Here is a 16,017-nt window from a genome sequence, read left to right as displayed (position 1 = left end):
TCAAAACACTTATCAAGGTTCCTTTGCAAATGTCTAAAAGAGCATTGCAGGTACCATACCTAACTGCTTCCTATATGCATACTATCAACTAACAATCCTTTAGATTCCACACACTTATATGGTAGCTTAAAAATAAGGTTTTCAGCAACTTTGGAGACCACAGGGAGAATAGAGACTGGCCTATAGTTACTGCAGTCTGCAGATGTCACTCACAAAGATACTACATCCACATCTATAAAATCTACTATTCTTGGGAGACAACACTAAAAACTTTTTTAAAAAGAAAGGAAAGAGACCAGAATTTTCTTAAAATCCCTAGAGCTAAATACAAATTTTGTAAGAATAGGTTCTGGATGACAGTATCAGGGAAAGGGACATCTTTGGCTGATTGCTTAGCTTCAAAAGCTCGATAAAGCAGTTCAGCCTTCTCCCTAGGTCCAGTAACCAATCTACCATCATCTGTTAGTAGTGGTGGAATCAAAGACAAGCCTGACACAAAGATAGATGATGCCAATTTGGGTCACCACAGACAAGGCTGATTAACTCCAAGTTTCCTCTTCAGTGAATTATTTAAATGTACAGTAGTCTAATGAGACCCTCAATCATATTTTGAGACTTATAGGGGAAAATAACAATTAGAACAATATAAAAATGAAGTTAAACAGCTTGGTGGAAAGCAACCAAAGGGAATGGATAAAAGGTAAAGGATAGAAAGTAATGCAACATGTTTCGGGGTTACGGTGCTTATGACGCCGATCTGACGGAAGAAATATGGCTCCAAAATGGCAGAATTATCAAAATATGCAATTTTTTTTTTTTATTAAAAACTCAATAAAAATGCAGGTTATATTGTTTTCAAGATGCCCAATGGATTAAAAGTTAGGTTTTTTAAAGGTTTTCTTACAATTTTTGATGTTGTCTCAGCTTATGACGCAGCATAGGAACAGAGCCACCGTCATAAACTGGGGACTGCCTCTATATGAGACAATGTTAATTTTCGTTATACAAAGAGTTTTAAGTTGAAATATGACGAATATGTCTTGTTGCAAATTAAATTTAGTTATTTTTTTCATTAACAGATGGTGCTGGGGGCATGTTTTTTGTGAAAAAAAAAAAAAAAAAAAAAAAAAAAAATCATCAGATTTCATTCACTTTTTTCACCTGATTTCATCATAATACAAGCTTTACGTATATATCTTTTACCAGTGTGAAAACACTGTACAGTAATTTGGTCTCTCAAAAAAAGGAACTTGCACGATACACGATACATGATAAAATCGCTTTTTAAGGGTGAAAATTTGGGGGTTGCACGATAAGCGAGATTGCACTTACACGAATATATGTGGTACTCATACTGTGATACTACAGTATGTGTACAGTTCATTATTTGTTGTGTAAGTTAGATTATGTTTTTATTGTGCATAAGTAAATCTGAGAGACAACACTGACTTGCAAAACATTAATCTTAAAAAAGCCATTCATTTAGCATATGTTAGGATACGCTAATTCATGAACACTCCCACTTAGGTCTTTCAAACGATGATTACACAATAATGGATGATGATAAAAATGATGATACACCACAAACCTGCAGATGCAGTTCTTGGTGTAAGGTTATTAAACTTATGACATTTACACACACAACACACAAATGTTTATTAACTATGGCATTATCATCATTTACTCCCTTTAGTGGAGGTGGAACTTCAGGATCTTCATCCTCTTCATCAATATGCTCCATATAATGGCAGGGGTGGAGTGGGTGGAAGGATCCTCTACCATATCCTTCACTTTCAAGGCACGTACCATCAAGGGACAATATTATGAAACTAGCAGTGAATCAATGTAACCAGCAATTTTACATTTACCACATCTTCATAGCCTGAACAATTCTATCCATAGAGTACCAAATGTAAAGTCCTTATTATCACCTGATCTAGAGGCTGAATTAGAGATACCTGAGGCAAATGCATGACTTCGACACCTTTGGTGTGGAGCTCATGGAATTCTGGGTGGCCATCCAAGACAAAGCACCAATGAAACCACTCTACTCAACATGCGTTCTGGTATTCTTGTTATGCATCCAAAAAACTGACAATTGAAATTTAACTTTTCCCGTCAAGGCTCGTCAATTAGCAGCTTTATAAACCTGCGCTGCCCTTTCACAACCTGATGGCATGAGCACTAAACAGCAGCATCAATCATGTCTCTTCTTGCCCTAAAACCCCTTTCTCAACTTCCTTCTTAGCTAATAAACATAGTCTGTGGCATTTTTTTTTTCAGAACTGAACAGTTCCATCAATTCTGAATACAGGTTCTGGTAAATTCTTGCTCTTCTAAGTTCCTTGGTGTCTGGTAACTCTAGCTGCTGCTTGGTTGGCAGAAGCTGCTTCTGTAATTTTTACATTTGGCAGTCAAACCACCTTCTGAATAATAAAACCAAACTCTGCTAGGTTTGAGGTCAGCAGAATTAGACACTTCACTTTCTATCTGTCTTACAGATTCACATGACATGGCCTTTCCTCAAATAGCAAATAGCATTTGAATCTATTATGATGCCTTTTTTATTGCAATCCTGTACCCAAAGACAAGTAACTCCTCCTACAGAGAGAGATTTATGTACTTCACAGTCAACTCTTTAACACTGGGTCTTCACTTCCTTTGGCTCCCTGGTAACGCTTTTAAAAGCACTAGGAGCTTTATGGTTCCAAGTAATGAACAAATTGATGATTTTACAACTATTTCACACTAACGATATAAAAACCAACTGTATCACAGCCAAGTTATGAGGACTGCAAAAACTAGTATTGATCACAGTGTGAAACAAACATGAGTGAAGCAAGGGGCTGAGACACAGATGCTGGGATCCCGTAACAAAGTGCACAGATCCACATTTCTCTTGTGAACGAACTTTTTAAGAATTCCCGTAACAAAGTGCACAGATCCACATTTCTCTTGTGAATGAACTTTTTAAGAATTTAAGATTTTTTAGTAAGCTTGAGTAATATCCATGTTTGTAAAGAAATATTTTTAAGTATTTACAATGTTTTGTAGTTTCCTCTACATTGTATCTCTTGCAGCTTTACCTTTGTTTACATTTTTCTCCACTGTTGGTGATGTCTGGGGTCTGCGAGCCAGGCACTGGGATTTTATTTACTGATTACAGTAGTTTGTATATAAAGTACTGTATTAAAAATGGACCAGAATGCCTATTTTACCACTAAATACAGTAAAATCTTGGAAGACCCTCCCCGAAACATATTTCACTGAAAACAATGGCAATATGTATGCCACTGAGCTCAACTGCTCCTTTTCAACTTGGAGTACATAGTGTCTTCTTTTCAGCAAGTAAATCTTACAGTAGCTGACCAAGGTTTATTTAGCATCCCAATGTCTCAGTGGTCCACATAAGTTACAAAAGGTGAATGGAACACGGGGTACATACAAGGTATATTTATGCTGTATTCAAAAATGACATTTTTATGATAAAATAAAGTTTTATATATACTTACCAAGTAATTACATTGCTTAAAGTTTTACTTGCCGGCAGCTTAAAAATTTTGAAATTCGTGGTAGCGCTAATGTTGGTGTAGGTGACTAGATCCCGCCCACTCTCAGGGTACGAGAGCAACAACTTCAGCAGAGAGTTCAATTGCTTTTGCCCTTCTTTCCATATGAGGGGAGGAGGGAGGCATTTGATTCGTAATTACAGGCAGTCCCCGGTTATTGGCAGGGGTTCCGTTCCCGACGGCATAACGATAACTGAAAATCGCCAATAACCGAAAATCAGTGATAATAGCGCTGATCCCTGGTTATCGGCGCCGATAACCAGGGATTATCATTGCTGATAACTGGGATCAGCAAATATCAGCACTGAAAATCCAGTTATCTTCATTGCTAGACAAGCCCTGTAAAACCGGATCGCTGATAACCGAGGCTGCCAATAACCGGATACTGCCTGTACTTGGTAAGTATATATATAACTTTATTTTATCATAAAAATGTCATTTTTATATATGTAACTTACCAAGTAGTTACACTGCTGAATCCCACATTGACACGGTGGTGGGGTATATGGATTTTTTCTACCCTAAAACATTATGGATGATAGTAAGTTACAGAATAGAAATTATTAGCATTGGTACAATGCTTGTTGTTCCTTACCTGGTAAGAGAGCTGCTGCAGGTAGATACTGCCTCTAATTGGTGCTCATCTTAACCCTGTAGGGTGTGGCAAACTGATCAGACACACCTCTACATCAGTGGGGGCTTGCAGCAGGGGATGAACCCAGTGACTAACAAAGCATACAAGTGGTCAGTTGTCCCTGCCCTGGGCACAGTACCAACCAACCAATTGACCAGGTTTAAAAACATGAACATAACCTAAACCATAAAATGAAAAAACCATCACCCACCCATTAAAAACTAAGACTGGTGGGCACTCCAGGTACACAGTACCCCCAGGCTCCCCTTACAACTCAATAACTTAGTTCAAGGCGAAGAGAAAAGGAGGGAAGAAAAGCTTCCCACGCTTCCTCCCCCAACGCCAGCCAGCTACAGGCAACAGCCCCTAAGTACTAAAATTATCGAAAATGGTTTCCATATCACGAAGATAATGGGTGGCAAAACTAGATTTACACTTCCAATGAGCCACTTGGAGAATTGATGATAGAGACAGGTTGCGTTTGAAGGCTAATGACGTGGAGACCACTCTGATCTCGTGAGCCTTGGCTCTGACGGATGTTAAGACCTCTTCTCCAATCTGAGAATGGGCTTCGGTGATCAGATCCCTCAGGAAGAATGACAAGCCATTTTTCAACAGGGAACGAGACGGATTTCTAAACGAGCACCATAAATTGCTCATAGGACTTTGAATCTTCTCCGTTCTGTGCAAGTACTACCTAAGTGCTCTCACTGGGCACACAACTCTCTCCTCCTCCTCTTCTGGGCCCAGTTTTTCCATCAAGCATTAAACAGTGAAAGAATGAGGCCAGGGTTTGGTTGGGTCTTTGTTTTTAGCTAAAAAGCCCAGGGTGAATGAGCATAAGGCACCTCACGGACCCGTTTGGCGGTCACTAATGCTAAAAGAAAGAGGGTCTTCCTAGTAAGGTCTCATAGCGAAGCAGAACGAAGAGGCTTGAAACGGGGTCCCGAGAGCCACTTCAGAACCAGTCTGAATTCCATGAGACAGCCTCTAGTCCCTTAGATTTGGAGGTATCAAAGGATTTTATGAGGTCAACAGGTCTTGATTACCAGAAAGATCCCTTCCTCTGTACTGAAACACCAAACCCAGCATTGCCCTGTATCCTTTGATCGTAGAAGAGGAAAAGCCCCTAGATGTCCTCGAATACAGAAGAAAGTCTGTAGTATCTGCTACAGATGTCTTAGAAGAGGCGATGTCATGTCTTCTACATCAGGCTCTAAAGATCGCCCACTTGGCTTGATAGACGTTGTTGGAGGAGGGGCGGCTACACTTTGCAATTGCCTTTGAAGCCACTCTTGAAAACCCCTTCTGTCTGAGGAGTTTCCTGACAGTCTGAACCCTGTCAGGGCCAGAGTGGACAATCCTTGGTGGAATCGCCTGAAATGGGGCTGTCTGGGCAGACTTGGCCACTGTGGTCACAATCATTCTTGCCACGGCCAGAACAGGGCCACTAGAGTCATCACGAAGTTCATGTGATTGCAGACTTGAGAATTTCCCATATCATGCAGAATGGTGGAAAGGCATAAAGATCTTTCTGACCAGTCTTGTAGCATGGCGTCCGACATCCATGCTAGAGGGTCTGGGACTGGCGAACAAAATACTGGGAGACGATAATTTTTGGATGTCGCAAACAGATCTATAAGAGATCTCCCCAACAGCTTCCACAGATCCTCGCACACCTGCAGATGAAGAGTCCACTCTGTGGGCAGCACCTGTCTGTGACGGCTCAACCCGTCTGCAAGGACATTAAGTTTCCCCTGGATGAACCGAGTCACCAACTTGGTTTGGTTGTGGTCCGCCTATAAAGGGAGAGTTCTCGCCGCTTCGAAAAGGGAGAACGAATGAGCCCCCCCCTCGCTTCTTTAAATACATCAGTGCCGTGGTGTTGCCTGAATGTACGGTCACTACTTGATTTTAGAAAAGTGTCGCAAAATGTTGTAGGCCCAGCCGAATTGCTGTCAGTTCCTTAAAGTTGATGTGCCAGTGAATCTGCTCCTGGGACCATGTTCCGGACACTTCTTGGTTTCCTGTAAGTACCCCTCACCTAGATCTGACATGTCTATATGAAAGTCTAGGTTGGGGTTCAAAGGAAGAAGGGACCTCCCCTCTGACAGTCTGTCTTCCGATTTCCACCACAGGAGATCCTCCTTTATTTCTTGTGAGATCGGAAAGACAAATGTGTCTGGATGGGCTTTTCTGTCCCAGCTGGCCCTCAGGTAAAACTGGAAGAGTTCTCATATGGAGCCCTCCTAGGGAGACAAATTGCTCCATGGAGGCTAAGGTACTGAGAAGGCTCATCCATTGGTTGGCCGATCAGGTTTGATGGGCGAGGAATTCGTTGACTTTCTTCAGGCACGACGGAATTCTTTTGGGGGACGGAGAAACCTGAAAACTCTGAGAATTTATTATCCTCCCCAAACAGAGAATCATCTGTGATGGAACCAGCTAGGACTTCTGGAAGTTGATGAGCAGGCCTAACTCCTGTGCTGAGCGAAGGGTCTTCAGAAGTCCTCCATGCACCTCTCCTTCAATGGTGATCAAAATAGACAATCATCTAAAAGGAGAGAGATGTTTATCCCCATTAGATGTAAGTGGTCGACAGGCAGAAGCATAACCCTCGAAACTGGTACACTCTGTTGTGAAACATAAATCTTAGGTACTTCCTGGTCTCCGGGTGTACCAGAATGTGGATACCGGCATCCTGCATGTCTATGGTTGCCATCCAGTCGCCCCAATGAATGGACGACATGACAGAGTGACTTGTTTCCATGCAGAGAGCTTGGGGGAGGACTTTTTAAAAGGTCAAGATGAGAATCGCAGGTTCATCCTAGGTCTTGACTGGGTTCTGGATCTGCTACTGCGAATGGGCAGTAGCTAAGGAGAGAAATGGTCATGGTACTCGCAGACGAAGGGTCCCTGGGGCATCTAGATGAATGAACTAAAAGGTCTTGTGTGATTTTCTTCTGAAGCTCCGAGGAAATGTCTGCGAAATGTCGCTAAATGTAGACTGAGGGAAGAGGTGCTAGCGGTCAAGAGGAGAATACAAAAGGGCAGACTTCTGTGAAGCAGTGACACTCTTCGTGGTAAACAAGCACCACAGCTCTCTCTTTTTCAGTACTCCCACGGCATAGAGAGAGGCTAACCCTTGAGAGCCATCCCTGATGCCCTTATCAGTGCATGACAGAATATTCAAGCAATCTGCTGTGATCTCCTCAGGTAACGAAGAGCAGTTCTTGATCTTTCGGGCTAATGCACCCACTGACCAATCCAAGAAGCTTATCACTTCAAAAATTCTAAAAAGATTCATGAGAAGGTGGTTGAGTTCTGTAAGGGAGAACATCACCTTAGCGACGGCGAAGGCTGACCTCCGAGATGAGTCAGTAAGTCCCAAGAAGTCTCCCTGGGAGGAGGCAGCCAGTCCCAGAGGGGGAGCTTCCCCGGTGTCGTATAAAGAATACCTCCAACGCACAAGATGGGAGGGAGGATAACTAAATGAAGATTTTCCCTGCTCTCTCTTCAAGAGCCAGCTGTCCAGCTCACTGAGAGCCCTCCTAGCAGAAGATGAGAGCACCATCTTTTGCAGCCTGGAGAAGTCAGCAGGCTTGTCACTTATGAAGAAAGTTGAAGACAGGGAGGTCGGGGCCACAGGCAAGAAGAATCCCGGAAAGTTTTGCAGCAAGTATGTACGTCTATAAGGCTGCATAGGCTGATGGAGGGAGCCCCAATCTCCCTCACCTTCTTCATCTGATAAAACAGGAATAAATTAAGTATACCTTAGTTTAACCAGACCACTGAGCTGATTAACAGCTCTCCTAGGTCTGGCCTAAAGGATTAGACTTATTTTACATGGCTAAGAACCAAATGGTTACCTAGCAACAGGACCTACAGCTTATTGTGGAATCCGAACCACATTATACCGAGAAATGAATTTCTATCACCAGAAATAAATTCCTCTAATTCTTCATTGGCCGTCCGGAGACTCGAAAGTGATCCCAGCAGAGTGCTAGCCGAGAACTATACCGACCCGTCCAACAAGAAATGGGGTAGATGCAACTCCTTAGGGGCCTGAACAGAAGAAGATTTACGATGTCAGCCAGCTGTTGCTGAATCGGTGCTAGCAATGGGTCCATAGTATCAGCCGCAGGAATCGAAGGGATAGCTGTGGCCAAGCGTTTGCCATCTGGCACCAGACGCATTGGAGAATATGACGAGTATTCCAAAGCATGCAAAGTCCGTCTGGGTGCTGAACTCTTGGGCGCTGTAGGGGGCTCGGATACCGACAGGAGCTTGCTCACTAAAGCGCGCTTGGGTGTATCTAGAAGCTTAGGTGCTACTGAGCATTCGGGTGCTATTGAGTTATCGGACACTGCTGGAAGCCCGGTTGCTCTCTGCAGGGGCTCTCTAAATCTCTTGTAAGGCACTGGAGGGGAGTGGACCGTTATCCGCCGCAGGCCTTTCAGTGGCTGCAATTCGTCACTGAAGTGCCACTGGCGCCTCTTCTCAGGGCTGGAAGCCTCGGAACTCAAGGACAGCCTACTCACTCCCATCTGGATGCCTTTCCAACGGCCATCCTTTCTCGCAACCTGGGACGCTGTAACAGGTCCACTGAAGGGGCGACTGCCTGTGGGCAGGCCCCACTGACCTCCCTTGGGCTTCTGTTATGACTACTCCATGTGTAGGAGAGTACGCCAGTGACCTTTGTCTAGGAGCGTCCACCCCTCCAATGAAGAACTGAGAGAGAGAGAGAGAGAGAGAGAGAGAGAGAGAGAGAGAGAGAGAGAGAGAGAGAGAGAGAGAGAGAGAGAGAGAGAATTACAAGAAACCTTTGACCGCTAATCAGCAACAACCCTCCCTTCTTGTCATGTTAAAGTGACATGTCTGACAGCTTTTTGCCTTAGAGCTTCTTACAGAAGATGAGGGAAAAATATCTGTTTGTTTAAAATGCATATCACATACAAATTTTGTACAGTTATATTATCATTATTATTATTATTATTATTATTATTATTATTTTCTGAAAATTAGTACTTATTGTTAGGTAAAAAATTTATTTATCATAAAAACAAACAAACATATACATGTACCATAAAAGTTCTCTCATCTCAGTAGAGAGAGAGAGAGAGAGAGAGAGAGAGAGAGAGAGAGAGAGAGAGAGAGAAATTATTACTTTTATATTATTTAATATTTAATTTACATAAAGCTTGAAAGCTTATAAATTACATAAAAAATTAAACATTAACACTTTTGCATTGTTTCTCAGTATTCAAAAATTTTTGTGTCAGAAAAACTCGTGTATGACAATTAGTTAGGTTCCGATGAAAAGTTCGCATGTCTGTGAATTTGCGCAACTCGAATCACGCAAGTTCGGGGTATTACTGTATGTATATAATTTTAAGGCTTTAGAAACCCTTCCAACACCTTTATAAAATGTTCCCACACTCTTATTAGCCTTTCCCACACTGTTACAAACACTTCCTATGCACTTAAACATTTTCTATACTCTTGAACCTACGTAATAGTTCACGGAACAGAGCATCAACAGTGATAAAAATTCTCTTGTGTATGTAGTAAGTTACAATGATTTACTAATTTTCATATATTAATATTAATGTAAACACATAATATGTAATTTCACTTATAGAATCCATTTAGCATGCTGTATTACTATTTTGATGTGCTATCATCGTAATATACATAAAATACCAACTGTCCCACATTTGTAATGTTTATGTTCTGAGAATCTGCTGACTGAAGCTGCTCACTACTACTGAAAGAATTAGGAAAATAATTTTTCAGTTGCTAAAAGAAACAAATTTATTAATGGAATTATTATTTTGAATTTTTTACATAAAAGTTTACGATAAAACAATCACTGAGAGAGAGAGAGAGAGAGAGAGAGAGAGAGAGAGAGAGAGAGAGAGAGAGAGAGAGAGAGAGAGAACTGGTGTTTACTACGAATAAACGAAATCTCAGCACAGTAGCTTGGGATGATACTAAGTCTTGACTTGACAAGCTGGGGATGACAGAGTATATAGTAACCTTGGGTTGCTTGTGTATGAAATTTGGATTTTAAATATTTTTACAGTGATTAGAAATGAAACTTCAACAATGATGAAATATTCTCTTGTGTACTGTCACATGTGAAATAATCATAGAGTCAACTACTAAACTTGTATCGGAGCATGGTTCAGTAAATCTGAGAAAGAAAAAAAATATGGCAACATGAACCTACAGTAAAAACAATTACAGATGTTGGGACAATGGTTTTTTATACATACAGTATATTACAATAATAATAGATCAATATACAGTAGTTAATTCTGTAAGTGAATTAAAGTTTTATTGAAATTTTGCTGTTTCTTCATTAAAAAGATTGTACTGAGAGAGAGAGAGAGAGAGAGAGAGAGAGAGAGAGAGACAGGGGTGTTTATGTACATTGGTAGGCTGTTTTGTGATTCAGTGGGCTTTTCATTTATAGCATTCTACATATTTTTTGCTGTTTACATTAATATTAATATTTGAAAATTAGTAAGTAATTTTTAAAAAATATATAGAATATTAGTAAATCATTTTTTATCATAAAAAATGTATTTAGTCATGAAAATAAAAATGTAGGCTAGAAAATGCTTATTTTACCACAAAAATAATAATAATAAATGCCACAAGATCCTGCGATACAAATTTACATATCTTAAATTAAAAAATCTGTGATGCTGTGAGACTGCGATAAGTGAACCGCAATATGGTGAGGAACGACTGTATTCTCATCAGAAGACTGCAGAACTATCTACAGTCTTGCTGTCTACTGTCTTATTCTCGGCTCTAGCGGCCGCCTTACGTTTTCTATCCCTATCCAGTTTTGCTAAATGAGGCCCCCAAAACTTTCCATTTTTTAGCATCCCACTCTGAACATTTGTCGCAGGTTCGATCAATTGCACACTCTTGTCCCCTACACTCTGTACATATGGTGTGGGAGTCATACTTCACTTTAGTAACTCTTGTATTGCAGATTTTGCTGCAATAATGTAAGCTAGTTTCACAAGAGTCAGACAAACTAAATCTGAAAAGCCAACAACAGGAGTATTGATGTCAGACTGAAGAAAAAAAAAAAAAGTCTTAAATTGTGAAAAAATGGTCTTGCTAAGGGAACCTAACATAAATACAGAGCCATAGGCTACCAATACTTCACCAAAAGAAGAATCTCAAATGGAAAAGCGTCGAAAATCAAAATCTACGCTGACTGCTCACAACTGAACATCAGTTGAGAGCTGGAAGAAAACAATTGCACTCTGCTGAAGTTGTTCCTTTCTTAACCTGAAAGTTGGCTGGGTCTAGTCACCTACACTGAAACTAGCACTACAGCAAATTTCAAAATTTTTAAGCCACCAGCAAGTGAAACTTTAAATAATGTAATTACTTGGTAAGTTACATATACAAAAACAGATTTACAAAGGAGGCCAATTTTTTATTGTATGAGTAGGGCCAGAGAGCTCTCCTATTGGCTGAGTTTGGTCGAGATATGAAAGCACTCATTGGCTGGGCTCGACACTCAAGAAGGGGGCAGCTGTTGCACTACCTCAGGAGTGCATCTCATTGTTTTCCTAATGGTGATTGGAAGGAGGAGGGTCCCCTGGGTAACATTAAAGTGTGGGTTTCAACCAAAGAATAGCGAGGGTCTCTTTGCAGCCGAGGCAGCAATCCTTGTTGCTGTTGAGGATTGCAGTGTTCCTCATAGTCCATCTGCATGAAAGGGCAGCATATAAACACTGCATGTGGTAACACAACAGTACCCTCATGCCAACAGATCATGAGGAACAACACAATCCTTAATGGTAACAAGGACCATCGCTGCCTACTCCACAAGGAGGTTATCAATATTTTTCGGTGGAAACCCACACTTAACATTACCCAGATCTGCTTCCTGACCGCTGCCAGGAGAGCAACAAGGAGCACCCATGAGACAAGGCAACAGCTGCCCTATTCTCCAAGCAGCAAGCGAGCAGAACCCTTCTAACCCCCAAGCCAATCAGTGCCTCTGTTGCTCAGCCAGACTCACAGCTAATAGGAGAGTTCCCCAGATGTGATCATCCAATCAAAAATCACCTACTTCCTCTGTAAACCCATTTTCTGGTAAAAATAAACCATGCACTTACCCTTGGTGCCATTCACCCTTTTTAAATTGCAGCATAGACTACTGAAACATAGGGATAATAAATGGTTTATGATTTTTACCTGCTGGAATGAGAAAAGTTGAGAAGGTGCAGTATAAGCTCACCAGAATATAAACTGCCATTCTTTTGAATGAAGTATGCATTCATGGCCTGAAGTTTTTGTTTTATTTACATTTCCAACCTATTCAAGTCACCTGTGGGTTTAGTCAAAAGTTCACAAGCCTCAAAAAAAAAATATTTCAATCATAGATGAAAATTTCACTATCAAAGACAAACTCAAAACTTGCAAAACGTGAGGGTTAACTATAATAGCAATTGTGTCCTGGAGGACAAGGATACTACTATAGTACATAAGAGAAACCTCTTCAGAATACAGTACACCCAAGACTAAAGCTAATAAAGACTGAACATGCATGTTCCTGGCAAAAGACCAACACCAACAAGCACAATACAGTCACAACTGGGCTTATAACCACATACTAAAAAACACACACACACACACAAACATACCTACTATTTATGAAAGCTAACAAAGTAATTGCATTCCTTAAGAGAAACTGCTTTTTGTCTCAAGTGTCTAAAGTAAGTAAATCTCTCAGATTTACAGTGATTTTCAACAGCCCATGACTCAATCTGTTAAAATCATAAGGCAACTAAAAGAAATAAATCACACCATTATGCTCATAATTTGATATATAACCAAAATACAATATAAACACAGAAGTCCAACTACACACACAACAACCTTCGGTGGCAGATTAATAATCAGTATTAAGGTAAGTGACAATATACGAACAGACAACTGTTCTCAAAGACAAAATTGCCATACAATTTCACACTCCCTCACTATAAAGCCCTGCTGGGGATGAACAGAAAATAAAACAGTTCTGTAAGGATGGTACTTTAAAAATAAAACACACAACTAAGAACTAACTTGGTTAAATGATTTGTCTTGAATGAAAAATTAACAATATGAAAAATGAAGGATCTAACCTGATTGTTCCAAGCTTTTCTATAGCCATCTCTTCCCGACCAAACAAAGAGACGCGAGTGAATGCCAACTGAACAGTGCCCAGCCCTGGCGCGAGGCATCTGGTCTTCAAATTTCTCCATCATTGCATTTTCCCAAGACATGTTTTCTTCAAAAAAAAAAAAAAAAAAAAAAAAAAAAAAATCCAAAACCACAAACTTACTCAGGTCTTACTACAATTTCCTTAACTGCCTAGGTAGAAATAAAGCAATTAACAATGACAAAATATATAACTTTCAATCAGGTTTTCAATCTAAAATTTTACATAAACCATAATGTATTGTTTTTCATAAAAAAGTTTTTAAATTCTTCAACCAGGGTTATCATGAAGCTAGAGTGAGATATTTAGGACTTTATTTATCAATAAAAATCATATGGTTTATTACAGTACCAATAATCACAAAATAGCTTTAAACAGTATGAACACATCCAGATGAACAAAAACAAACTTTTCAAAGAAAACAGTTCCAGTCACATATTTAGCCAAACCCCTGATCCTTGCAAATACTCGACTAATATTCATTCTTCAGGGCACCTTGTAAGCGTTGTGTCACTTACAATACATTTATATTTCATCTTCATCTTGGGTGTGATGTGCCTATATTTCTTGAGTTTTTTGTCAGCAACATTTTGGCCAGAGCACACGCTGTCCCTTGACATACACTTCTGTCTACTCCAGTCTACCATTTGGCCCTTCCTAGATGACAAAACATCCATACACCACTGGTCCTCAGCATGGAAGGCCATAGAATAGATGACCGACGAGGTAGTGGAAGCAATAGATGGCGACCCCTCTCTCAGCAACCTGTCTCCAGTGCTGCTGCCAAGAGTCCTCACTCCAGACGCTGATACTTTGATAGTGGAGAGGAGAATGTCATCGAGTCCATTCTCAACCTCTTCTTGGATGGTGATGAACCTTCTTGTTTCAAGCCTCTCACTGCTGCAGTCAAGGGGTATGACTCTTCCTACAGAACTAGGTTCCAGTTGCCAAGAACCAGAATAGGGAGTTGGCCATCTCCTAGCGAAGGCAACTAACCTGTCTGGCCCTGCTTGGCCACACTTCAAAACTTGCTATATAGCCTCTCCCAAAGGGGGTTCACTACCTGATGATGGGGGGAGCGTCACAGTCGTAGGAGGCATAAAAGAGGGGGGGGTCCTAAGGGGATGCTGGAACTGGAAGAGGAACTGGAAAAGGGCTCATAGTAGCCTCTCTGGAAGACCTAGCCTCTTCTTCCATCTCCTTTTCTCATACAGGGTCCTCTGAAACTGCTGAGTTTTCACATTCATCATATGTATTCTCTCATACACGCTTTCCCCCTCACACACACGACACCCACAATGCAGATCAACTGCTAAAGGGGACATAATTTACAAGGCTTCTCTTTCCCTACACAACGCCCAAACTCGGGCTTAATATCTCCCATTGTAGCCATACCAAACACATGGGCTCACACACAAAGAACAAGACACACAAAGGGAGGTTGACCAAGGGGCTTGCAAACCCAAAGGAAAAAGCACCAAAAAGACCTCTTTTCCCTCTAAAAATGTAGCCAACTGAACAGCATCAGCTATCTTTGGCTACTGTAAGGCGCTTGAAATCACAGTTAGCAGGGAAGATAAAGAACAGTCTTCTCCCACATGTGGCACGCACAAAGGAAATCTCAGCAATGAAAACAGGAGACATGCAGTGACAACTGAGAACATAGTGGACAGGCTAAGCCACCTGAGGTCACATGAGAGTACTGGCCTATGCAATAGGATATTATTTTTCTGAGTTGGTAACAGCCAAAGCGCACCTTGCACAACGAACTCCATTTACAAAACCATAGTTTTATATTCCCATCAGAAAAAATGTTCAGATAATGGCAAAGGTTTTGGAAATTTATATTTTGTTATATAAGGAAAAATGCTGTATACAGTATGTATTGGAAACAAACTGCTACAATTGAATAACAGCACTTTTCACTTCAATTTAATTGGTATACCTGCTTTGCAAAATTGCCTCATAAATAATGGGGTAATTTGTATATAAAAAAGATTTTGCATATTTATGTATTGTTACACTGAGGTCAATAATGAAACAACCTGTAAGTGCTACAGTTTTCCATGGAACATCTGGTACTGTTGCAAGCATGGCATCTAGTCTCCCTCCCCCAACCCCCATAGGCTATAACTCACTCAATGTGTCAGCCTTAAAAGTGACACCAACTCCCTCAATGTAGCCACATTTGGCTAAAAAGCCCCACTTCATATTCATCATACTAGGCAATCTACTTCTTTCCTGATTTTGTTTGCTCATTCTTTCAATATCTTTACTGTTTAAAAATACTTCTAAGAGAACTTTTTACTAAATATGGGGGTTGGTATGAAACTGGGTCGTAACCATTCCATACAACTTGACAATAATTTCCAATTTTTTATTTACATTTTCCTTGCTAGCATTTCAATGAAGCAGCAATACAGTTTCACCTGTACCTTTAAATTCCACCATAATCCTCTGGGAGGGTGGTACAGTGGCACCTTAACTTTAAGTACCTCAACTTATCGGATTTCATTACTTAGAAGACTCATCAGTCAGTAAAAGTGAAAACATTTCATACTAAATCAAATAAT

The 16,017-nt window shown here is 40.6% G+C and overlaps 1 protein-coding gene across 1 annotated transcript in view; it reads right to left on the bottom strand.

Annotated features, from left to right (window-relative positions):
• Hcf (Host cell factor) overlaps positions 1–16,017 on the bottom strand; it is a 96,046-nt gene that overhangs the window by 53,091 nt on the left and 26,938 nt on the right. The window contains exon 5 of the mRNA XM_067104524.1: positions 13,368–13,513. Within this exon, the coding sequence (XP_066960625.1) occupies positions 13,368–13,513 (146 nt within the window). The remainder of the gene's footprint in view (positions 1–13,367; positions 13,514–16,017) is intronic.

Source organism: Macrobrachium rosenbergii, chromosome 5, assembly GCF_040412425.1.
Source record: "Macrobrachium rosenbergii isolate ZJJX-2024 chromosome 5, ASM4041242v1, whole genome shotgun sequence".
Lineage (NCBI taxonomy): Eukaryota > Metazoa > Arthropoda > Malacostraca > Decapoda > Palaemonidae > Macrobrachium > Macrobrachium rosenbergii.
The sequence above is the reverse complement of the archived record's forward strand: the minus strand, read 5'-3'. Positions and strand labels throughout refer to the sequence as shown.